General features: G+C 41.7%; 1 protein-coding gene across 6 annotated transcripts in view; it reads left to right on the plus strand.

Moving 5' to 3' along the window:
- Positions 1–24,886, plus strand: part of HYDIN (HYDIN axonemal central pair apparatus protein) — a 335,806-nt gene that overhangs the window by 138,977 nt on the left and 171,943 nt on the right. For all 6 annotated transcript variants that reach the window (XR_002806835.2, XM_023637294.2, XM_023637295.2 and 3 more), the window contains exons 15-18: positions 352–452; positions 2,868–3,003; positions 5,626–5,790; positions 7,552–7,704. Coding sequence is in view for 5 of the 6 variants with exons in the window: in XM_023637294.2 (XP_023493062.2) it covers positions 352–452; positions 2,868–3,003; positions 5,626–5,790; positions 7,552–7,704 (555 nt within the window). In the remaining variant the exon portion in view is untranslated. The remainder of the gene's footprint in view (positions 1–351; positions 453–2,867; positions 3,004–5,625; positions 5,791–7,551; positions 7,705–24,886) is intronic.

The raw sequence follows: 24,886 nt of genomic DNA on the forward strand, positions 1-24,886 counted from the left end.
GAGGTGTAGGAAACAATTTAAATTGCAATAATTAAAGTTTGCCTCATATTGCTCATCCTTCAGGATCCTTTTTCCCCTTTCGCAGGTATGTGGCTTCTTTGATACAACCTCTTCAGAAATGAGAAAGCTATTGTACTAAAACCATTTGGTTCTAACCTGGCCTTTGAAAAAACTCAGCATGCCCTGACCCCAAAATGTAACTCGTTCAACTGAAAATGTAAAACCCCAAACATCCTGTGAAGCGCTCAGAAGCCACACTCATCAAGGGTGGCCCTCCCTCAACTCCCTTCTCCCCTGTGCGGAGGGAACGGGACTTTTTAGAAGAGCAGCTCCTCACCTTTTTCTTTCCAGGTGACCTTATGCTCCAACTCTGTGCAGAAATACGAGCTAGCCCTGGTGGTAGACGTGGAAGGTGTCGGGGAAGAAGTGCTGGCACTCCTAATTACGGCGAGGTACCATGCTCACCCGCTTTCTCTCCTCCCCAATCTCCTCTGAGCCGCCAGTAAGGGGCTGCCTCTCCAGAAGGCAGCAGGCCTGCCACCAGTTCACACCGCATTTGTTCTGCTTTCCTAGGAAGGGAAGCTGAATCTGATATTCAGGTGACAAAGCTTTAAAACAGCAAGTGCACCTTTGGTGGAGATAAGAGAAGGGATGTGTATGTTTTGCAGTGTTGAGAATAATAGTGCTCCCTAATGGGTCTGCCTTTCCAAGTATATAAGTCAAAAGGTTTTAGCGGAAAGAGGCAAGCAGTTGCTGTTTGTTATTTGTATCTTTAAATATAGTACTCCCAAGTCATGCAGCAGAAGGAGTGGTGCCCACAATCCTGTGATGGAATATCCATTTCGCAAGGCAGTCCTGCCTCAGGACACTGTTACTGTGACTTGAATGCAGGCTGCAAGCAGGCCCTCAGAACAAGGCCCTCCCCAACAATATAAACCCCTGAGAACTGTCACCAACTTCTCTTTTTTTTCACAGAGGCAGCAATGAGCTCTGGAGTCTGGTTAAGATCCTGGCTCTGCCACTTGTTAATTGTCTCTCCTTGACCAAGTTACAGTCTTTCTGAGGGTGATATGTCACTTACTAATGACGACAGTGATCCTAAGTAAAATCATGGGCCACACTCTTGACAAAGCAACAAGTGTCCAGATCTGGGACGTTCGGGTGTGTATGTGAAAACGCCCTCTAAAGGAAATAGGGAAAATTACTTAGAAAAACTCTGATAATATATCAATGCCTAGGACTTAGGTCTCTCGTGACTCTTAGGAAGTCCTACCTTAGAGAAGGTGCAGACGTGCTGGTTGGTGTGGCCGTCATAACTGGCACCATTTCACGTGTCTTGGGTTTGGATGAAGCCAAAGAACAGCCCTAAAAGAACTTGAAGGTCAAGGCCTTGCCGTGATCTACTTAGTACTCCTTTCAAAGACCTAATTCTTTTGTTTGTTTAGAAACACCAAAACTTCTTTCATCTGATCCTTCCTGTACCCAACTTTGCCTTTTGCCTAGTCTTGCATTTCTTTTCTATAAGGGTTTATTCTGACACTTTCAAGCCCCTTCCCTGCAGCTATCCATAGAAATTTAAAAACAAAGGTCCTAAGAGGCTGTGCCCCTCCTACCACGTGTGCTCTGTGACCCCAGTCGAATACTCGAAACCCTCTCAGCCACAGCATTTCAGGCAGTAAAAGATTAGCTTTACGAAAGTCACTGGGTCAACTGACAGCTTCCATTATAGCTAAAAATCAACACTCATCCATGCTACCTCCCAGACCTTGGGGTTAACAAGATCCTTTTGTGTCATTATTTTTGGTGTAATCTGTAGGAACTACTCAAAGACTCTCAACAGAAGAGTTGCTTTTAGAACTTGCTCCCTCAAGAATTCTCCCAGAGAGCCAGCAGTGATGGCTCGCTGTGCCCCTACCACGGGATTAATCGTCTCTTCCTGAGCCCTGCGTGGCACTGTGCTATGCTATTCACCGGGCTCTCCCGTGTTTCCCACAACACCCTAAGAAGAGTTAATGACGCTCCTGTCAATCCCTAGAATTACCTTCATTTTACCTATGAGCGAAATGGGACTCGGGGAGGGAAAGAGACTCGCCCGCTTGCGCTGGGAGGGTCAGTGTCTGAACCTGGCTCTGACTGATCAAACACCAGTGCTCCTTGCCATTGCCCTATATTGTGACAGTGCCGCAGAGCAGGTCCAACTTTGAGATGCACAGACACAAAATAAAACACAAGTCACCTAATAGTAGGCCAACTGCACACACAGGGCTTCAGTTTCTCTGCTCCCCAAGCACAACTCTCCCTCCCTCTCCCCCACCCCACCCCCGCCATACTGAGCACCACTGTCACACAGCCAGTTCTGGGTCGAGCAGCTGCCGGAGCCTACTGATCCAAGACAGCTGTTCTGCATAGGAATTACAATTATTACCATCATTTAGATGGCTTGAGCTGTTGCTAGGCCTCAGGGGACTCTGACTGGTCCAAAGTGTCACAGCTAGTTAGGACCCCATGCTGGTGGCATTGGCCCTGTTTACCGTGAAAACAGATCCTCTGCCCTAAGGAACTTGCACTGTGGGGGCCCCTTGCCCAGGGAAGGCCAATGAAAAACAGTGGAAATGTTAGTCATTACCCACGGAAGACAGCTGTTTAAGGAGTCCTGCTTCTAGCTCTTTTTTGATTAAAAAGTGGTGACTGGGGGCTAAGGGACAGAGATGACAGGAGGGAAGATTTGAAAATGATTAATGTAGTTATTAGAGAAAAACTACTATGTGACAGTGATAAATGTGCTTAACTTGGGACTCTGCGTGCTCCATATGTAAACAAGCTCTCTGTGCTTTTGAATTCTTTAATGGGCTCCTTCCTGTGAGCAGGTGTGTGGTACCCACCCTCCAAGTGGTTAATACAGAGGTGGACTTCGGGCGCTGCTTCCTGAAGTACCCATATGAGAAAGCGGTCCAGCTTGTCAATCATGATGATCTCCCAGGATGCTATGAGGTCCTGCCTCAGGTGAGTTACTTTATCCTTTTTCAGTGTTGATTTTTCTTCAGTTGGATTCCCTCGATGAGAAAGAGAAATCCTTCTAAAGAGCAATATTCCTGGACACATGGCTTTATGTAATTCTGATTTTCCACCCTGGGATAATCTGGGGATTGGTATTATAAAACCGCAGCTGGATTGCCACCTGCAGGAGTGAGCAGCTGCAGGCGTAAACAGTTGGTTATTTCCCAGGGAAACTGCCTTTGATAAAGAAGGGAGAGAGTCATTTAAGCCAACCTGCAGAAGTTGCACCTGCTAATAATTGCCTATGAATTAACCATGCCTGGGAAATGAGGCAGAGCTAAGAGTTTTCATTTATGTCTATGGCTGTAACTTGAACAGCATCACTAAGATATAGTAATACAATATTTATAGATGGACTTGTTGGACCAGAAGGCTAGAGTTAATACAGGAAGGAGAAAGGAGGAATTGTTTCTTAGTGTTTTGTGAAATGGATCTGTCCGCATGCCACTACACCTAGCTAGGTAGGGGACTAAGCAGTTAAACATATGTGGATAAAGATTCAAAAAGATATGTCCAGACTAGAGTAATGGAAGTTTACTAATAGATGCACTTTACCAAGAATGCATTTGGGTTTAAAACTCAGTTCTAGAGGCCAGCCCGATGGCGTAGTGTTGAAGTTCATGTGCTCCTCTTTGGCGGCCTGGGGTTCGCTGCTTCAGATCCTGGGCACGGACCTATGCACCACTTATCAAGCTATGTTGTGGCAGGCGTCCCACATATAAAATAGAGGAAGTTGGGGACGGATGTTAGCTCAGGGCCAACTTCCTCAAAAAGTAAAAATAAAACTCAGTTCTATAAATACAATACTCTAATAAAAGTTCACTCAAAAAAGAAATCAACTAGGGGTTTTATGTGGTTACAAGTTCAAATGAGTTAAAAGACCAGCGTGGTGCCACAGAACCAAGGTTGGTTTAGACTGCATCGGAGAAACACAGTGTTCGGCTAAAGGATGGAGATAGCCACCGGTCAAGCAGTGCTAGAATTTTGTCTTCAGATCTTGACATTGTATTTTTTTGATGGAAACTTGAAAAAAAGCAAATTTTGTTTGGAGAAACCTGAATGTCAGTCTACGACATCTAGGATTCCAAGTCATATGAGGAGCAAACACAGTGTTTAATATGGAACAGAGAGGACTTAGCTGGGACGAAATAGCTACCCTTCGCTGGTCAAAGGCCTTTCACATAAAAGAGGGCATTAAAATTGTTCTGTGGCTTCTCTGAGACAAAATCAGAACCTAGGGTTTGGGTGACAGGAGACAACTTTTCTAACTTTCAGATGTTCGACAGCACAGCGGCGAGCCATGAGCGGCGCACAGGTGTCTCACGCACTCAGAGCAGGGCCTGCATCTGGGACCATGAGGAAGCTATGTCTGCACAGCTGGGCTGGGAAAAGGGTGAGGCACTTGCCTCAAGTGCAAAATTTAGGGAGGAGTCAAAAAACTCAGTAATGAAGATCAATAATATGTTCATGCCACATTTTAAGAAATCAAAATTAATGCCAAAAAATCCATAGTAAATAAAATATCAAAACGTCGATAAAGATGGAATCAGTATTGCTGCTTCTTCCTTTGGCCCGCGGGGTCCAGCAGGGCCGGGCAGAACGCTGCTGCAGAGGGAGGTTGTGTTAGATTAGGCCCTGTTGGACCAGGCCAGGTGCGGATAGACCAGAGTGAACTGGACAGGGGAAACCTGCACCTCTGTTCTCCTCTCCGGGAGCCAAGGCTCTGAAAAGCGTCTCCCAGAATTACTCAAACTTATTTGGCCGTGGGATTTTAAAAGTTTTATTTTGTGTTGTCACGTAAAAGCAAGTAATATGCTACGGAGCAGGGTTCTGAGGGGCACGCATTCGTAAACACTGGGCAACATTCATTCATTCACCTACCTACGTCTCCATTTAGAAAACATGTAGTAAGCATATGTTTTGGGCCAGAAAGTGGGCCTGTCTTGCGGAGAGGCCCAGGTGGTGCCCTAGGAAGTTTACAGCCCATGGAGAAGATGGACACATTGATATTGTACGCTGTGAACCAGGACTGCAGGATGCTCCCTGGGGACAGAGGAAGAGCCCTGACTCGGGAGCACTGGAGACACCTGGGGGCATTCGGGATGAAGGTGCAGGCAGGTCAAGGGGTACGAGCGTTCCAGGAAGAGGAACCATAAGTGCAAAGGGTTGGAAGTGGAAGCAGTATCATGTGTTCGGGAAATACCAGTGGCCTCTATTGGTGGCGCGCAAAGGGAAGAGGTGGTGGGGAACAAAGCAGGAAGGCGTGGGAGGCCAGGTTAAGGAGTCGGACCGTGGGAAGCTGTTGTCCTGAACTAATTCACGTTGTGGATAATTTCTGCACTCTGCTGGGTTGTGCAATTTGGATTTGGGGCCCTATGCACTTAGCCAAAATTCCTTTAGGCTGCATTGGGGTGCTCATCCCCATTTACTTGCTTGAACAATGATACGTTTCTAAAGAATCTCCATGGACTCAGGACAACGTTTGTTTCAAAATAATCTAATATGCTGTTGATTTCATACCGTGCTGTTGACTTCATGCCTATCCCTCTGGCTGGTCTCTCCCACCAGGTACATGAGCATGCACCCGCCGTGCTGCTTTCTAGTCCCAGCCCCTGCGGAATCATCCCCCCCCACAGCACTGTTCACATACCTCTGGCCCTGGAGACCCAGGTCACTGGAGAATGCAGGTCCACAGTGTACATCTCGACCTTCGGGAGCCAGGACCCTCCTATGGTGAGAGCCAATTTTTAGAATTGCAGTTAAAAATCGCTGTACTTCTCGCCAGGCATTTCAAGCCTCCACGTTTAAGGCACACACCATATTCACAAATCCTCCAGTTGTTTATAGTTCTAGAGTTTTACATTCTCACTCCACAATGATAAAATACTAGTGCTGTGTTACTTCGGGAATCTGTTTGCGAAAATGTCTAAAAGTAGTGGTGTTCTATGGGAATTATTCTTAAAGTCCTACCAGGAGTTTCTCACACACACACTCAGACACGCCTGCTCCCTCTCCAGACCCATTAAATCAGAATCCCTGAGGGGAGAGGGCCGGCACGTTGGTATGTTTAACATCCTCCTCACTTGTTCCTGGGGCAATGCTGGGGGTCACTAGCTTGCTGCACGTGGGCTCCAAGATTGGTGTCACTCTCTGCTCACTGGATCTTTTCCTGTAAATTACTGGATGTATATATAAACATATGTATATGATATATTACAAATATATAATTCCTGTGGGGACCAGCCCAGTGGCACAGTGGTTAAGTTTGCACATTCCTCTTTGGCAGTCCGGGGTTCGCCGGTTCGGATCCCGGGTGCAGACATGGCACCGCTTGTCAGGCCATGCTGTAGTAGGCATCCTACATATAAAGTAGAGGAAGATGGGCACGGTTGTTAGCTCAGGGCCAGTCTTCCTCAGCAAAAAAGAGGAGGATTGGGAGTAGATGTTAGCTCAGGGCTAATCTTCCTCAAAAAAAAAAAAATTTAAATAAATAATTCCTATTTATATCACATATTATATATAATTGGACTTACAGACGAAACTAGCCTACTGAAGCTCTTGAGAGAAGTCATCTCTCTCCAAGCACAGGAAGAGGGAGACATGGAAAGTTCTCTGCTGCTTGAGCTGAATCAAAGGATGAATCCTGAATCTTGAATCCTTAAGGAAGGGCCCAAGAGGCTATGAATCTCTAGACATTTGGTTTACTTGGAAGCCGGATAACGTCAGCATACATTTGTCTGAAGTGATTCTAGTTGCTTCGAGACTGTGATAAACTAGGATTTTGCTTTTGCCTCCTGCATGTAAGATGCCGTAGATAAGCCGCCTGAATTATAAAGCAGCATCACTAAAGCAGGCCACCCTGAAAGATGCCACCAGTCCAGGTCCCCTACCAGCCTACACTGTGCCTGCCCTGCACAGATGCAGTCCACGAGAGCGTCGTTTGCTGAGCAGGTAGCACTTTATGAAAGAAAAAGACCCCCCTTCCTCAGGCAGACACAGTGCCTGGCCAAGGGCACAGGACAAGGGGAGCAGAGCAAGGTGGATTTCAGCCCCCACCTGCACAACTGTATGCAGTGGACAGCCCTGTCATGCCACTAGTAAAGCAGCAGAGCTAGGACTCAGTCTAGACACATCTGACTCTGAAGTGCAGGTCCTTAACCCCACGCTAAGTGTTCTTGAGGCTGGAGTGCCGGGTGGCATACAGAGGACCATTATCCTGGTTTCCCCTCAGTGGACGGCTCTGGGCTGACCCAAGGAAGTGGTTCATCCTTCTTAGGGAGGAATTCCAGGCTGGATTCATAGGTCTGACCAGCATGGCCATCCCTGTGTCCCTCTGGCCACAGAGTACCAGGGAGAAGGGATGTCAGTTCTAAAAGGACCCTTTTATGCCCCTGCTTTTTATTAAAGGGGTGTCCAGAGGCTTCTGTGTCAAATGATTTTACAGGTCAGCCATTTTCAGCTATTCCTGTGTTCTTTCTCTCTCTGGGAACACAGGTATGTCACTTAAAGAGCATCGGAGAAGGCCCAGTTATCTATGTGCATCCCATTCAAGTTGACTTTGGCAATATCTACGTCCTGAAGGACTCCTCCAGGACCCTCAACCTATCTAACCAGTCCTTCATTCCTGCGTTATTTCGGGCACACATGGTGAGTAAATTGTGGGACTGTTGGGTGATGAAAACAGTGTTTTATAGACAATGGCCCCATTTTTGCAAGAGGCCTTTGAAAGTGATCACTAGAGGCAGAGATTTACATGGTTCAACTGCATTAAACTTCATTCTCATCCCCAATTCCTCTTTATGATAGTTCTTTTATTGACTAAGAAACACAATATGCGTGTAGTTTGGTAAACAAGCAAATATATTTACTATAATCCCAGTTCAGGAAGATGCTTCAGAGATCTCCTTACTCAACTGTACCTGAGCCCAGCCCACACCTCCAGGAAACACTTGTTAGATGTCTCCGCACTTGAAAATCCTTCCTTAGATTTAATTTTAACCCTCCAGGCTACAGATTTGATAGTACGCTTACTCTAGTTTTATTCTCTCTTTCTTCTAGCAATATTTTAACGTAGTTGATAAGGATGTATGAAATACATCCAGGTAGCATTTTCCAAAATACTTACAAAATTAAAGAAAACAGCAAAACAAAGGTAGATATTAAATGGTTCTACAAATGAATCTGTCTTATTTCTGTGTATTTTGTAATGACATTTAGATCTGCTTATCTTCTATAAGCTAACTTTTTTTAGCAGAAATAATATCTTTTTTTGCAGAATTTTAGGAATTTCTAACCTAGTCATTAAAAGTATTCTTGATTTTAAGAAAAGTTTTCTAAATTTAAATATAAAATTTAAAATAGTATAGCCCTCCTCCTATCCCCAAATTATTGGCATTGGAATGAGTGCTAACATTTGGCTTCAACATTTGTCAGATATTTCTGAAAAATCAACTATTAATTTTATAAAAGTCACAACCGGAAGTAATAGGATCATAGTTTTCTGTTGACTTCTGACAGCTGCTCCGAGTCTTTGGTCCCGGTCAGCAGCCGTATGTCCTTCTCACTATGCATTTGTATTGTCGTTTGTCATTGCTGCTTGTAAAGGCAGCCATTTCCTGTACAGTCACTGCCCATCTTAACGTGGGGTCCAGACACAGCCCCACTCTTGTTCCAGTACCTGGTGGATCTTGTGTGAAGCAGTGTTTAATAACGTTTAAAGGAAAATCCTGCAGAAAAGATGCCTTTGCTAGTGTTTATCCAATTAGTTAGTTGATGTGTTGGTGGAAAGCACGGCGTATAGGAAGTGTTTCTTCTGGTCCAGTTTTGTATGTGCAGGGTTCACAGTGGGGGATGGAGAGAGTCAGCTGACCTGTCCAGACAATGAGAGGTGGCACGGGAGGCTCCCAGTGGATTACAGAGGAAGGAGACAGGCAGAGACGGAGAGAGCACTTACGTACAAATACAGCAATGATTCCCTTTCATTCTCAGATATCTCCAGATTTCGCTTATTATGGCAACTTTTGGTACATTTTAAGAAACAAAAAGCACATCAAGGATCTATTTTCTAATTTAAAAATAGTGTGTATATTAATATTAATATATAGTGTAAATATTATTATAGTGTGTATATTAAATCACCCAGCTGTTTGTTAAAGTGGGGCTTTTTCTTTTCCACAAAGTTTTCATGATTCCATCTTCTTCTTTTTTTTTTTTTTTTGAGGAAGATTAGCCCTGAGCTAACATCTGCCACCAATTCTCCTCTATTTGCTAAGGAAGATTGGCCCTGATCTAACATCCGTGCCCATCTTCCTCTAGTTTATATGTGGGACGCCACCACAGCATGGCTTGATAAGCAGTGTGTAAGTCTACTCCCAGGATCCAAACCAGCAAACCCCAGCCCACTGAAGCGGAGCACTCAAACTTAACTGCTGTGCCACTGGGCTGGCCCCCATGATTCCATCTTTTGATTCTTTAATATCATCTTAAATCAATAAGCTCCAGTTCCAAGGAGCCCAAAGTGTGAGATAAGTGATCTGCTGCAGAATGTGTTTCTCCCTCAGTCCTTTCCTGGAAAACTGGTGTTTACTGAGTTGATTGCCCTTATAGCATAAAAGTAGTTCCAAATTTAGCTCTCTTAGGTGAAAATTAAACTCCTTTCATATTTAGGCTGGGATTTTTGATGGATTTCCTAGTAAATACCATGTGTGTTAATATTATAGAAATTGAATTACACTAACAGAAATTAACTACAGTGGAAGGAAACTGAAATACCTTTTGTTAGATTTCAACATGATGTACAGTACTGAACCTACAAATTCATTCTTACAGAAATTACTGAGCATTAGGAAAGGATTTCAGTTGATAGTTTTTCCCTAACTAAGCCTAGAGCTCAGTACCCAGGTAAGTAGGGATCAGATGTTTATTGCATTCAATGTCTCACTCCTTCCGAAATAAGTAGGGCTGAGGGCACATTCTTCACTTCTTCTGTTGTTGCAACCAGTTAAGGTCTGGAAGTTCTCTTTTCCTGTGGGATGCCCTGACAAGAGGGCTCATTCTCTCTCCTCTTTTGGCTGTCAGTGATGTCTGCTCTCCCCAGATGCAGTACCCACTGTCAGCCATCTGTCACGCCCGGCCTTGTGCCTGGGCTGCACATCACGGCGAGCACTATGATTTGATTCTCCCTTAGCAAGAAACGACTGTTTGTTGTCAGCCGGAGGGGTCGGGAGTTGGGAAGCTGAAAGCCCACCTTCACAGTGATGTTGGGAAGATAAATGACACTGAGCGATTCTGAATTTCTCAGAAACGAAATGCTGTACAAAAGAGGATTTTTAAAATCCCCTGAGACCTCTTAGAATAATGTGAGTGAAGAAACAGTGTGGATTACATTTTTTTTTCTGTTCCATTAAAGCTTAATTTATCCTGAGTGTAAAAAAATTGCTTCATACAAGAAGAGTGCTCTGTGTCCTGGAGCGGTGACTTTGCCTTTGCCTTGGAATGCCTGGAACAGCAGCCTCCCCCTAAGGTTCCCAACGGGCTGGCTTATCTGGATTAAGCTGAAGGACTCAAAACAATAGAGAAGGTCACCTCCGGTTGGGAGGGGTGAAAAGTATCAGAATGTGAGAGCAGAGCGTGCAAAGGCCCTTTTGGCAAAAGTGTGTGGGCTCTGCTTGTACACACAACACTCCTTCAGGAAAATAGATTCTTCTCTCTAGGTGACGGCGGAAATGAAGATGAAAATATGGTAGTCTCCCCCCGGGCCCTGGGACCTCAGCACTGGGCCTTCTTTGCTTGGGTGCCCTTGCTCGGCAGAACAAGTGCATTGCTCACAACTTGTTTGGGAACATCTGGAATCCTTTTCCTTTTACTCTTGGTTCTAATGCAGCCTTGAGCACCATTAAGTTGAGAACTTGTGTGCAGTTGTCAGCGACACCTTGGGATTCAGCTGGTGCTGAAACACCATCACGGTGGCCTTCTGCCTCTGCGATCGGTGGGAGAGGCCATTGTAGTTAGATCCTGAGAGTTTCTGGGATCCAGGAAACAGGAATTCTGATGCCTCATTCAAGCATGGTTCTTTTTAAACATTTATTTTCTTGGTCACTTGCCATAGAAATACACAGTGATGTGGCATCAAGGGCTTCACTGGGCCTTTACAACTCCTTCAGGTCCTAAGCCGTTGGGTTATTTCCTCGTTTATGCAGGGGCCCCCTTCCTATATATGCTTGTATATATGTCTGTCTCCTTAAAATGACAGGGGTCTCTGCTTTGAATTCCCAGCACCTAGCAGCAGGCTTGATGATGACCATACGATGGCATTAATTATGACATGTTTATTTAGCTCTATTTGCAACTTTACAAGCAGTATTTCATTTACTACAACTCTGTGAGAAAAATACTGTTATAAAGTCCATTTTAGCAAGGTAGAAACAGAGGTACAGACAGGTTAAGTAAATTGCCATAACCTCTAAGTGTCAGAGCCTGGTTCCAGACCCTCATGGTCTGACTAAGCTAAAACTTAGTACAGTCAGACTCAAGTTCTTGCTTGTCTGAAAATGAAATACAATTTAATTTGTATTTCCCTTTTACTATTGAGGTTGAGAGTTCTTCATGTGGGTATCGTCTTCTGGAAATTATCCATTTGTAGATGTTCTTTATACATTGTAGATACTAACCCTTTACTTATGATGGGGTTTTGGATTTTTTAAAGATGGTTTCATTTTGATGTGGACTTTATGCATCTTTTCCCCCCTTGTGTCTGTTTTTTATTTGTGCTTTAAGAAATATATTCCTGCTCTTTTGTTTAAATAGTTTCAGGCTCCTCTTTTCCATGTCTTTAATCCAGCTAAGTTTATTTTTATATATAATGTGAGTGAAGTCTAGTGTTCATTTTCTAGTTGTGTAAATTTGGACTTCTTATTCATCATCCCTGTGTTTTATCTTCCTCATCAGTAAAATAGAGACAATAATAAAACTCACCTAATCAAGTTGTTGAGAATGACAGAAAATAATACACACGAAGGACTCCTTTTCTGTTTTGTATTGGATTGATAAGTTTTCCCCAAGCCCCTTCCAACCACTACTACTTCACATACATTTTTCCTGTACTTGTTTGGAAGCTATATATTTTATTTAAGTAGCTCTATTTACATGGTTAACAAATAAATTGTATCTCTTTCTAACAATAATGGAAGAATTTAGTACCTTATTCCTCTTCAAGGATAAGACAAGAACTCTATCACACGTTTATTACCTCTTGACCTTTCCCCAACTCCCATCATTTTTTGATTATTGTATAGAGTTTTGGATCTTCTCTTTCTTATCACAAAGAAAGTTAGTTGTTGATTTTTGTCAGTCGGTAATTAACTACTCACTAGTTATCAAAACAGTTTTGCTGATTTTTCTTTATTCTTCTTTTATTTCTTATATCTCTCTGCTTCCTTCTTGGTTTGCATTTCTCCTTACTACATTATATCCTTCTTGTCCTATGCTAGATGTCTCAGAGTTTATGTATGTTTGACTATGTCTTGATTTCACCTTCACTCATGCATGGTAGTCTAGCTGAGTATAAGATTCTATTTGACAGTATTTTTTCTTCAAAGATTGATCTCTGGCATCAGTTGTTGCTGATAAAATTCCTCTGTTAGTCTGATTATTATTCCTTCATAGGTAATTTGTCTTTGTCACTAGTTGCTTTTAAAACTGTGTTTTTATTCTTGATTTTCTTAAATTTCTCTTTAATGTATCAGAGGATTTGACCCTTAATTCCTGGAATGTTTTTTGCCATTATCTCTTCACATGTTTCTTCTCTGCCATTCCTTCTATTTCATACTTTGAGGAAAAAAATATCCATATATGTGTTTGTATGTCTGTGTGTGTATACATACACAAACACACATATGTTCCTGTACAATCCTACATGTCTATTTTTATTTTTCATCTGTATTTTCATCTCTTTATCTCTCTGTGCTGCCTCCTCAGTGATATGCTCCAATTTAAAAATTCTTTGATTTTGACAAGTCTGAAGTTTATCTCATCTATTTACTTTTTTAATTTCAGTGACTGCACTTTTCAATTCTAAGATTTCTAATTGGTTATTCATAGACTCTATTCTTGATTCATATCTCCATGTTTTTGTTTCATGATCCTTGTTTTATCTATCTTATGCTACCCTGCATCTCTTTGAGGATCTCAGGCACATTTTCTAATCAATTTTGGTTAGCTCTATTCATTGCTCAATAATGAATTCATTAACTAATTGTTTGAAGCTGTCCTTCTTAGCATTTGGAATTTTAAATGAGAGATTGATCTGGGGTGGGTATGTTTTTCTCTCATTCTCAGTGCTCTTACCTCCCTGTCTAGCATTTGTTACATTTGCCTTCACTCTGGACAGATGTCACTAGTCCAGAATCAAGTGTTGAGCCTTTTTTTCCCTTGGGATATTGGAGAAGTCACAGATCTGGTCATCACACTGGACAGTGGCTTGGCCTGTGTCCTGTCTACATGACAGTCTCTGTCTCACCACCACCATATCCACCACCACCGACACAAGTCTCTGTGTAGACTATAGCCTCAGAAACATCACAGCTTTGTTCATCCTTCTTGAAAACACAGGGAAACTCTCTTGGCTGGGGAACTAGGTCCTTATCCCTTACTTTCTATAGGATCATTTTGGATTCCGTTTTTCTCCCTTGAGCTTCTTTTACTGGTTTCAGGACTTAGAGCTGAGGAGGTCTGTAGGTTAAGGGCTCCTTATTGTTTCTATTCCACTTTTGGTCCATACAATGTTTATCTTGTTTTTGAGTACAATTATGCCTGATTCTTTATTTTTTCCAAATTTTATCTCTTTTTTTTCTGTGTTAGACTGAAAAGCATGTTTTAAAGCTTAAACTCATTGATTTATAGTCAGTCCTCTTAACTACTTTTTATAGTGCTTTATCTATTATCAGTGAGCACTTACAAAAGGATGGTGAAATGTGTCTTCAGTTGACATAAGAGAGCAGAGTTCTTATATCCCTGCCTTAATTGTGAAAAATCTATAAAATAAACTCATAGGAATAAGGACATAAGAAGAGAATAACATTCTGGTTTATCATGGTGGACATCTTTTCTTTTACCATATAAAAGTCATTCCAAAATGGATTGTGCTCTTCTTGAGCCATACCAAGTGACTTATTCAGTCACAAGAGAATACCAGTGGCAATAATATCAGGAGACTTCCTGAAGCAAAGGTTTGTGCTTGACAGAGAGCTCTGAGCTTCTCATCCCCACCTTCATTTGAGACCTCTTTTACTTTGGCAAAGCTAAATGTGAAACCCAGAAGAGAGATTCCAGCAGGTCATGTTGATCATAAACCACACTGAGAGAAAGAAAGCTATTGGCTGAAAGTTAAGTAACCTGATGGGTCAGCACCTTCCCTGAATTTAGAACGACAGCTCTACTGATTGAATATGACTAGTTTGAGTATAAGCTAAAGCCAAAATGAAAGGAAGATGTTTGGTTCCCTTTCCCTAAAGAGGTATCCAGAAAATAAAAGAAAAATATATTGGTTTCCTGCATACTTTGCAAACCTTTCCATCTTCATTTTGCCTGTCCCAGCTCTTCATTAACTTCAGCAAATTGTTTTTCCTAATTAATTATTATCCAGGCATACTTGTTACCACAGAAGTAGATTAAGGTAAAACTTCTTTAAATGGATCAAACGTGTTTTCTTTTTCAACTTTCACCCTCCCTCCTCCATGTATAACTTCTTTGCCATTACCAGCATCATCATCAACCCAAGCATTATGGACTAAATGTTTGTGTTCCCCCAAAATTCATATATTGAAATCCTAACCCCCAGTGTAATGGTATAAGGAGGCGAGGGCTTTGGCAGATAATTAGTCATGAGGGTAAGTCCTCATGAGTGGTGTTAGTGCCCTCGTAAAAAGAGACCTTGGAGAGCCCTCTCACCCTCTCCATCAGGTGAGGATACAGTGAGAAAAATGTCTGTCTGCAGCCTGGAAGAGAGCTATCCCCAGAACCTGACCATGTTGGTGTTGTGATCTCAGACTTCCCTCCTCCAGAACTGTGGGAAATAAACTTCTGTGGTTTATAAACCACCCAGTCTTTAGTATTCTGTTATAGCAGCCTGAACTGACTAAAACACCAACTCATTCACTTTTCAGAGATGACTATCATTGTCATTATCAACTAAAGAATTTATTCTGCCTGTTTGTGCACTGACAGTGGGCAGTTGTATTCAATAATAATCTAGTACAAAACGAAATAAGCAGTTTTATTTAATGAACAAAGACAAGAAGAGATGCATTAAGTAACATGGTGTAAAGGTTTATTAATTGTATGAAATCTCCAGCACACATACATCATGATTACATGATGCTTATCAGGGAGCAAACCATACTCTTCTTCAGTCCCATTTGCTCTTCCCTGTCACAAGGAAAAGGATAGAGACTGGAGGGGCATATATGACTTGGTACATCTCTCCATAAGGTGGCACTTGGGTTATGTCTTTTTTTTAATGTCGATAGCAATGAAACTGTTGTATGCAACATTAAGTTTCATAGTTTGAAAGAAAAAATCCCCCTCTGGGATGTAAGGACTTTGAGTTGGGATGCGTCTGGGGGGGAAGGACATTATCTGAGGGTGGCATGGTCATGTGTCATGCACAGTTGTATTACCCATGGTCACTCAACAAACAGTTGTTGAGTATATGAGTGCTGAAGAGAGTAAGGGTGTTGTGTTCAGACAGATCTGGAATAAAGTCCAAACCCTGCATGCACTAACTCTGGGAAAGCTATTTAACTTTTCTGAGCCTTGGGTTCCTTCTTTTCAAATAGAACTAATAATGGCTTCTAGAAGATTAAACATGATAGTATATGTAGAAAGTGCATAGTGAAAAATAAGCGTTCAGCATTCAATGAGTGGTACCATTGATTATTAATGTTGACAGACAAAAAGATCTGGGTGAAATGGCTTGTGGAGAGACTTAAATTTTTATGACATTATACCTTAATATCTTTTATATTTCTTTCTTAGATAAGGAAGGAAAAGAATTAAGGCACACTCAGAGAAGCCCTAAGGTTTCAAACTAACTGATCCATGTAGTACAGAGCTCTGTGAAATGGGAGCTATAATTCTGCCTTTTTCCTCACTCTTCACTTGTTTCTCTAAATTTTTGACAGTGAAACCATCTTGTAAAATATAAAACATTTGTATTGATGAATGCATATGTGTTCTTCCACATCAAAGAAAAGAGGTTTGTTAGCCAAGAAGTTACCATTTAGAAATTTTGGTTCATTAGCTTTCTGTTTTTCTTATCTCCTTGGAGCTTACTTACTCATTTATTTGTACAGATACTCCCTGGCACCGTATAAATCATGCCTATGTGCTCAGGAGCTATCTATTTCCTTTTACTTAACTATCTTCATGCCTTGTGGTCGATCTGACACCTTTCACCAAGTCTTGAGAAGGCAGTGACTTTCAGAAAGAACATTATGGTCCTTGTTCAAGAATATATCCTAGTAGCCTGAAAAGATTGTTGGCACATATTACTTAAGAGCAATATAAATTATAAATACCTGCCTCCCTCATACAATCAAACTCAGCTGGCCTTAAAATTCTTACAGACGTTTTTTCCCCCACAAAGGGGGAAATCAAGAGATAAGGCAATTGCTTGAGTGACGAGAACTCTCAGCATATTAGTCACCAAGCCCTTTCTACTCAATCTATCATCCAAACTACTTCTCTCTAAGAACAAAGAAAAAAGCTGGGTAAAGTGTGAAAAATCATGAGTTTGAGGGGATGACAGACCAACAAAGCTAGTTACAACCCAAAATAAAAAGGAAACCGAGAAATACGTGCCCAGCATTTGTGACTGCTGTTCCTATATTATTCTAGAAGAGGTTGAAAAACCAAAAGGAGCTTTCAGAAAACTCATTGGGCTAGGAAGATAAATATTGAAATCAGGATGGGCTAGAGGGATAAAAATAGGAGAAGGATGGACTTGGTAAAACTCCCAGACTTTTGCTTAGGACTCTGAAAAGCTACACCCTGGGAACAAAGGTAAACTAGAAGAGACTCTCATTTCAAATCATTTTAATTTCTGCCTGGATAAAGGAGATCCAGGATTTCTAGTTATCCCCACCTCTTCCCCAGAAGCAAATATATATTGGCACCAGAGGAAGAAAACATTATTCTAATCCTTAAAGCATATCTACAATTTTTATATACAATGTCCAACAGTTAAAATAACCAGGCATACAAGAAGACAAGACAAATTAATAGAAAAACTACAATATTCTTAATATACTCCAGGAAACACAAGGCAAGATTTAAAATTTTCATAGAGATCTTGGAAGTATAAAGGAGAAATAATGGAAATTGAAGACCTAAAATATACAACAGTTGAAATTAGAGACTCAATAGATGGATTTAACTGCACATTAAATATAGAAGAAGAGAGAATTATGGAAGTAGAATTTAGATCTGAAGAAACTACTCAACATGAAACACAGATAAAAAGATGAAAAATGTAGAAGAGTTGGTAAAACAAACAAACAAAGATGGCAGGTATGGTTATTCGAGTACCTGAAGGAGAGGAGAGAGTGGAGTAGAAGAGAGAATGGCTGAGACAACAAGACACAGATTCAAAAAGCATTACAAACATAAAGCAATATAAATATAAAGAAAACTACATCTAAGCACTTTATAGTAAATCTGCTGAAGACCAAAGAGTAGATATTAAAAGCAGCCAGAGAAAAAAGATGATTTACCTTAAAAGGAATAACATTAAACTGGCTGCTGACTTCTCAGGTACTGCTGAGGGCAGGCTACCATGATGAAGAGAGGCCTGTAAGAAAGTCTTCATACTGAGAGGTAGCACTCCAGCCCCTTCTCCCTCGATTCTCAGAACACGGGCAGAAGATTGGAATATTTCACCAGCCATAAGAAAGGGCAGAAATAAACTGAGAGTTGGGCATCGGAAAGGTCTGTGTGGCCGTTGACCGGCTGCTCCCCAAGTACACAGCAGCTTGAGTGCCTAACTCTTAAATTTAAGTACTTCAACAGGCCCCACCAAGAAAGCTTGTAACGCAGCAGTAAGAAACCAAAAAACAGAGAAATGAGAACTGGAAGGAAACAAAGGTAGTACAGTGAGAAGAAAGCTTAAAATAAAATTGTCATTAATAGTCTTGGGAAAATAAAAGATGACTTTGCATCCATGAACAAGAACAGGGTGATATTTTTAAACAGAAGAAGAACAAAAGTGTGCTCATAGAAGTTAAGAAAATGATCACAAAAATTAAAATTTTCGCAAGAGAATTGGAAAATAAAATTGAGAAACTATCAGAAAGTAGAACAACAAGAAAAAAGAGCTAGAAATTAGGAAAGATTAGAAAATTAGATGATTTGTTCAGGAGTTCAAGTCAGTGATTTCAGAAAGAACAAATTTTAAAATGGAGGTGAAGAAATTATGCAAGAAATAATTCAAGGAATGAATTCAGAACTAACGAGACGAATTTTTGCAAAAGACTCATCAAATATGCTGCATAGTGGCTGAAAATAGGACCATATAAAGGCACGCCATTGTTGAGTTCTAGACCACTGGGCACAAAGAGAAACTGGAGGAACTTCCAGAGAGAAAAAAAATTAATAGTGGAAAGCAAAAAATTAGGAGCCAGAGTGGCATTAAACTTCTAGACAGCAACGCTGGGCCGAGAGGGGAGAGTTTCTGAAGGGAAATAAATCCTAATCTTTAATTCATCATCCAGCTGAAAGACTAAAGTGTGGGGGTAGAATAAAGACATTTCAAATATGCAAGATCTCAAAAAGTTTGTGCTCCACAAACCTTTTCCCAGAAAGAAATTGAAGAATGTGTTCCACCAAAGTGAGGAAGACATGAGATTGAGGAAACAGAGGCTCAGACCCAGGAGAGAAACCCAAGGAACGCACAGGATGGTGCCGCCTGGCATTTCTAGGATGCCAGCCATATCACAGTCCCAGAGCGCAGCCGGTCCAGACAGGAGTTGCAGAACAGATGGCTCCAGGAGAGATTTGTCTCTAAGAAGATGGAACTGGTAGAAAAATCTGATGTTTCTGAAAGTATTGAAAGGAGATTGAACGTTTTAATTGAGAGTTTGGGAAGGAGTCCATGATAGATACATTAAAAACCAAGCAAAGACAAGACAATAATTCCTGGAAAAATGAAAGTTTGTACCACAAAGGAAATGTAATCATAGTACACTTTGCATAGCTCAGCTGTGAATAGTATTTGCTTGCTCATAATGGTGTAAATTCTCACCAGAAAATAAGTTTTAATTACATTGGGAGGATGAGGAGAAGACAGTGAAGGAGAGAGAAAGAGACAAGGAGAGATGAGGCGAAAAGAGCTGTTATTACTTCCACAGAGAGAAGGAAAGAGACAATGCTCAAACTGAAAAATCAAGAAGTAGCAGTAGCATACTTAGAGATAGGGAGGGAAACACCAAAAGAAAATGCTAGAAGGATTGACAGTGGTTGCCTCCATTACTGGGCAACAGTGGGAATAATGGCGAAGGGCAGGAGTGGGCTCAAGGGACTACTGCTTTTCACAATCTGCCTTTTCTAGAACCGTTTGACTTTGTAAATTGTGTATACGTATACATTTCATAAAAATAAAATTTTAAGTTTTAAAACATGCTGCAGGACAGTATGTATAGTATGCTGTGATTTATGTAGGAAAAGTATATATGCAAAGATGCTTTTTTTAAGTCATAACGTATCTCTAGAAAGATGCGCAGAAAACTGCTGACAGTGGCTGCCTCTGGGCATGGTAACTAGTGGCCACAGGCAGGCAAGTGAGAGAGAGACTCTTAACCCTGAATCCAGTTAAATTTTACCCTGTGTACATGTATTATTTATTTTTAAAGCAAAAGCTTCAAGAAAGAAAAAAACTGGGAATGAAACTGACGCAAGAGAGCAAATAGTGTTAACATTAGATGGGCTCTGAAGAGAAAGAGTGATCATATCCTTTTAGGATGAGTTATTTATTCAATAAATATGAGTGTGTGTCTTCTTTTTACACAATTAACATCATCCTTATAGAACAAACGGAAATTAAAGTTAAGAAAGAAATCCCTCATAGTGCCACCCTGCAGATAACCACTATTAAATTTTTGATGTACACCTTCTGAAACTTGACTATGTATGTGGGTTTGTCTGTGTCTTCCCACCCCCTCCCGTGGGATAGTACTATTTCATTACCAGCTATTTTCACTCAGCAGTGTAGCGTAGTCACTTTCGAAATGAATTATTAAAGAACATTCCTGTTCAGATCATTTTCGGTGACTGAGTTTATTGCATCATTTGGTTCTTCCACAGTTGATTTAACTAATCCCCTACTGATAGGCTGTCTCCAGTTTTTCATCACTGTAAACAATGCTCCTGTCCTAATTGCTGCCCACATCCTTAACTGTTTCTTTAGACTAAATTTCTAGAAGTGCAATTGCTGGGGCAAATAGTGCGAATGTAACTAAAAGTCTTGAAACATCTTATGAAATTATTTCCCAGAAAATTTGTACTGATTTATATCCTGCCCGCAGCAGTGTTGCAGAATGTTACCCCCTCCTAAACCCTTGCCAATGTTTTGTTTGTTTTTGCCAAACCTGGCAGATGAAAAAATGTTGTATTGTTCATTTGTGTTTCTTTGGCTTACTGGTGAGGCTGAACATTTTTCATATGGTTATTGACCAGCAAATAAATATTTTTTGAGCACCTTCCCCATGCCTGGTACTGTGCTAACTGAAGTGAGAGACATACAAGTAAATAAAATGGTCTCTTTCTTCAAAGTGTTTATCATCTCAAGAAAGAAATGAATACACAGCCAGAACAGTATTACAGTGTGCTATGTTATGATATGTAGGTACAAAGGAGGAAATGATGACTTCTGTAAAACTAACAATGTTCATAGGTAGGAACATTTGAGTGGAGACTTAAGGGATAAGGTGGAGGAGGATAGGGAAATGGGGCATACATTTCCAGAGAACAGCAGAGGTAAATGCAGTTATGATGTACAGCGCACTTGGGAAGAGTGAATGATCTGGTGTGACTGAGCCAAGGATGCATGATGGAAATTGACAGTGCCTAGGAAGTCAACCTGGAAAAGTGCATTGGGGCCCTCTTATGAAGAATTTGGAATAGATCCTCCAGACCAAAGGCTCCTATCTGGTGTACCAGTCTTGACTGCAGGCTGCCATGTTTCAAACGGAAAAAGTGACAATTACTCACCATGTTTGGGGTCCATGGACCCTAGAAATTGTATGTAAAGTTAGGGGTGTGTGTGTGTGTGTGTGTGTGTGTGTGTGTGTGTCCATTGTCTACGGAGGGGTTCCATAGCATTCTTAAAGATGATAAAAGCTTTCGTACCATTGGTCCAGACATTGAAAAACCATCTAGTATCTTCAGCAGGAGAGGAACAGAATGAGGTCTGTGAAAGAGTCCTGCCAGCAGGGTAGACTGGGGAGGGCGCAAGCAGGAAGGAGAACTGGACGTGACGTTTTGAAAGATAACGTTAATAATAACCACCGTTTGTTGAGTATTTACTCTGTAGTGGACAAAGTGCTAGATGCTTGGCACCCATTTTATTTCATCTTCAAGTAGCACGTTTAACAGTGAGGAAACTGAAACTTAGATTTTAAAATTAGTCCCAGATCACCTGGCTACAAAAGGCAGAGTCCAGAGTTGACCGCCACGTCATGTGACTCTAAAGCCCACTCTTTTCATCATGACCCTCTCCGCCTCTCTTGTAAGGCTCTGGCGCCATGCCCTTTGTACTTCATCTCCTAATTTTCAGTTAATTATTTTAAGCAGCAAAATGACTCACTTCAGGGAGGAGACCCACATGACCAGAGATACCATTTAGAAAATGAAAAGGAGACAGACCTCAGTGACTGTTCATTGTTCTTGTCCCACAAAGAATTGATCATCTGCTGAGATAATAGCATAAATCCAAAGAAATCCCTCACTCTGCACGTTGGTTCCTGTTGTTTGTGTGCTCTCGTTCCATGGAAGGAAATTCTTGCAGATTTCAACTGGCAAATGAGTCATTTTGAAGAAAAGTGCTCGGTGCTGTTTTCTTCAAGCTTCACAGTCATTAGCACTACAGAATAGGAGCTCTGCCTGAGTGTATTCACTCTCATTTATTGTTGAAATGACAACAATATGGCAAACAATAGTGTTCCTGTCTTTCATGGCAAATATTAAATACATGATAAGGAACCTTAGGAAAACTCTGACTGTTGGGAGCTGAGCGCTGCCTGGGAAGTGCGCTGATGCCCTATTGTCAAATAAAAAGCAAATGTTGTCCTTAGATATGTGGGACCTCAGTGGGGAGGGCTGAACACTGATCACCAGAGGGCATGGAATTCTGACTTGCAAATAGCGCAATTTTTCCATCTTTCGCACAGTCGTGTGCACATGCGCATACAAACCTCCTGAGCATGCTCATGGGCTGCTGTAATGACTCTGGCTTTCTAGCCCCAATTCACAGAAAATAACAGAGGCAGCTGTTGCTGAAGTCTTAATGGAAGGCTTAGGGAAAGTTCATTTTTATCATCTTTGGAGCAAATATGTGAAACCCTATGTTAGTCTTCTATTGCTGTGTAACAGATTGCCACAAATTTAGTGGCTTGAAACAACACAAAGTTTCTGTGGGTCAGAAGTCAGAAGTCTAGGCATGACTTCGCTGGCTCCTCTCCTTAGGATCTCAAAAGGCTGAAATCAAGGTGTGGGCCAAGCTGCATTCCTTTCAGGAGGCTTGACTAGGGAAAGATCCCCTTTGGGCCCCCTCAGTTGTTGGCGGAGTTTATTTTCTTGCAGTTGAATGAGAGGCCTCCATTTTCTTGCTAGCTGTCAGCCAGGGATGGCTCTCAGCTGCTGTTGACCCACCCACAGTTCCGTACCACGTGGCCCCTTCTGTAGGTCCCCTCAATTGGAATCTCCTCACCAGGAAGAGCCCAGTGCCCTCTAAGTGCTCACCTGATTAAGTCAGGCCCACTAAGGATAATCTCCCCATCTGCTACTAATCAAGCAGCACCTAGATTAGCATTTGATTAAATAACTGGGAGATATTGAGAAGATAACTATACCCCAGGAGATCTTGGGGGGCATCTTAGAATTTGGCCTACCATAAACCCTTATGAGATGCTTCTCTTCTGGCAAGAGTATTGTATATTAAATGCTTTCTTAGCATCCATCTTTGTTTTCTCATTTTTGTAATCTATTTTTTTAGCAAATACTGTTGAGCCCATAATTATATGTCACGTGGGGCATTTAAACTGTTAGTAAAATGATGACAGTAGGTGTCATTTACGAGGACTTACTATGGGCCAGACACTGTTCTGAGTTTTACATGCACTACCTGATTTAACCATCACAACAACTCCATATGGAAGGTGCAGTCAGTATCACAAGCTACAGTTGAGGAAACTGAGGCTGAGCATGGTTAAGTGACATGCCCAATGTCGGACAGCTGGAAAGTGGCACATCTGGGACTCGAACCCCCATCTCTTTTCCTTCAGAGCTCTCCTTCCTAACCTATTTCCATCGGTTCTTGTCCTGCTGTATTGTGATTTTGAGAAGGTTACCAAATGTCTCCATAGCTATGACGTTAATCATTCACTTATTCCTTCTCCAGTCAAATTTGCCATCTAATAACAGCAAATGTGATATAGACCAGGTCCTCCCCAAAAAACAAGGGACACTCCTAAAAGTCAAACACCAAAGAGAGACAAGGGTGTTAGAGCAGTTCAGAGCCTGACTTTCGGTAAGCATAGTACCCTAGCAGCTGGCATTTTAATGTGCCTTGTTCTTGGCTTCTATGATATACTTCGCTGCCTGGTTTTATGCCAAACATTGATTAATAAGCTTCATCAAAAAGAAAACTTACCAGTTCAGCCCCAGAGAGCAACTTCAGGTCTTCTTTCCAGAGCAGCCAACCTGTGTCAGCAGGAATCAGAATAGAAATGGTACGCATCCACTGAAAACTAATGTCCCCTGACTTGAAATAGCACTTATGCTGGTGACACCCTCTCTTCATTGTGAACAGAGGGTCGACCTGTGCTACCGGCTAGTGAAGGAAAATAAATGGTTATAATAGGAAAGATGACATTGACAGTACCCTCTTCTGAAAGGCATTTGTTTTTTGATAAAGGAAGGACAAAAATGGCATTGATTTATGTTTTAATTGTAAGCTGAGTCTCATAAATGAGTGAAACTATATAGAGTGCTCTAAGGCCACAAATTTAGGAAGAACGGCCCACAGGGTGAGATGATCTTACCTGGAGCGTTCTTATTTTATCTCCTAGCTGCCCCTCCATTTGTCCGAACAGCAGAGGGATATGAACTCCAGGCCTGAAATGCTCATAGGAGTTAAAATACCAAGTCATGCTCCCACCTTTGTGTTCTGATGGAGCGAACTCTTCACCTTCCAAAATGTGAGATGCAGGGCAGTTGAAGGGAAGACCTGAGGATATGGCAGTAGACTGAACCAAGGAGGTAGCTTTGGCAGACAGTAGCTATCAATTCACCATGCCCACCCCCCTTTACTCTTGGACCCAGAGCAGAAGAGATTTCCCAGCCTCCTTTGGAGTTAGGTATGGCTGCATAACTGAGTTCTGGCTAGTGGGAGTGGGCAGAAGTGATGTGTACCACTTCCAGGCTGCTTGGTGCATAAAATCTTAGCATGTGACCCTTCATTCTCTTTCTTCTCTTGTTGACGGACTGGATGTCAATGTCCAGAGTGGCTTAGAAGCCACAAGTTAAACATGTCAGAATCTGTATAGCTGGGGTCCTTGAATGA

This window comes from Equus caballus, chromosome 3, assembly GCF_041296265.1.
Source record: "Equus caballus isolate H_3958 breed thoroughbred chromosome 3, TB-T2T, whole genome shotgun sequence".
Classification (NCBI taxonomy): Eukaryota; Metazoa; Chordata; class Mammalia; order Perissodactyla; family Equidae; genus Equus; species Equus caballus.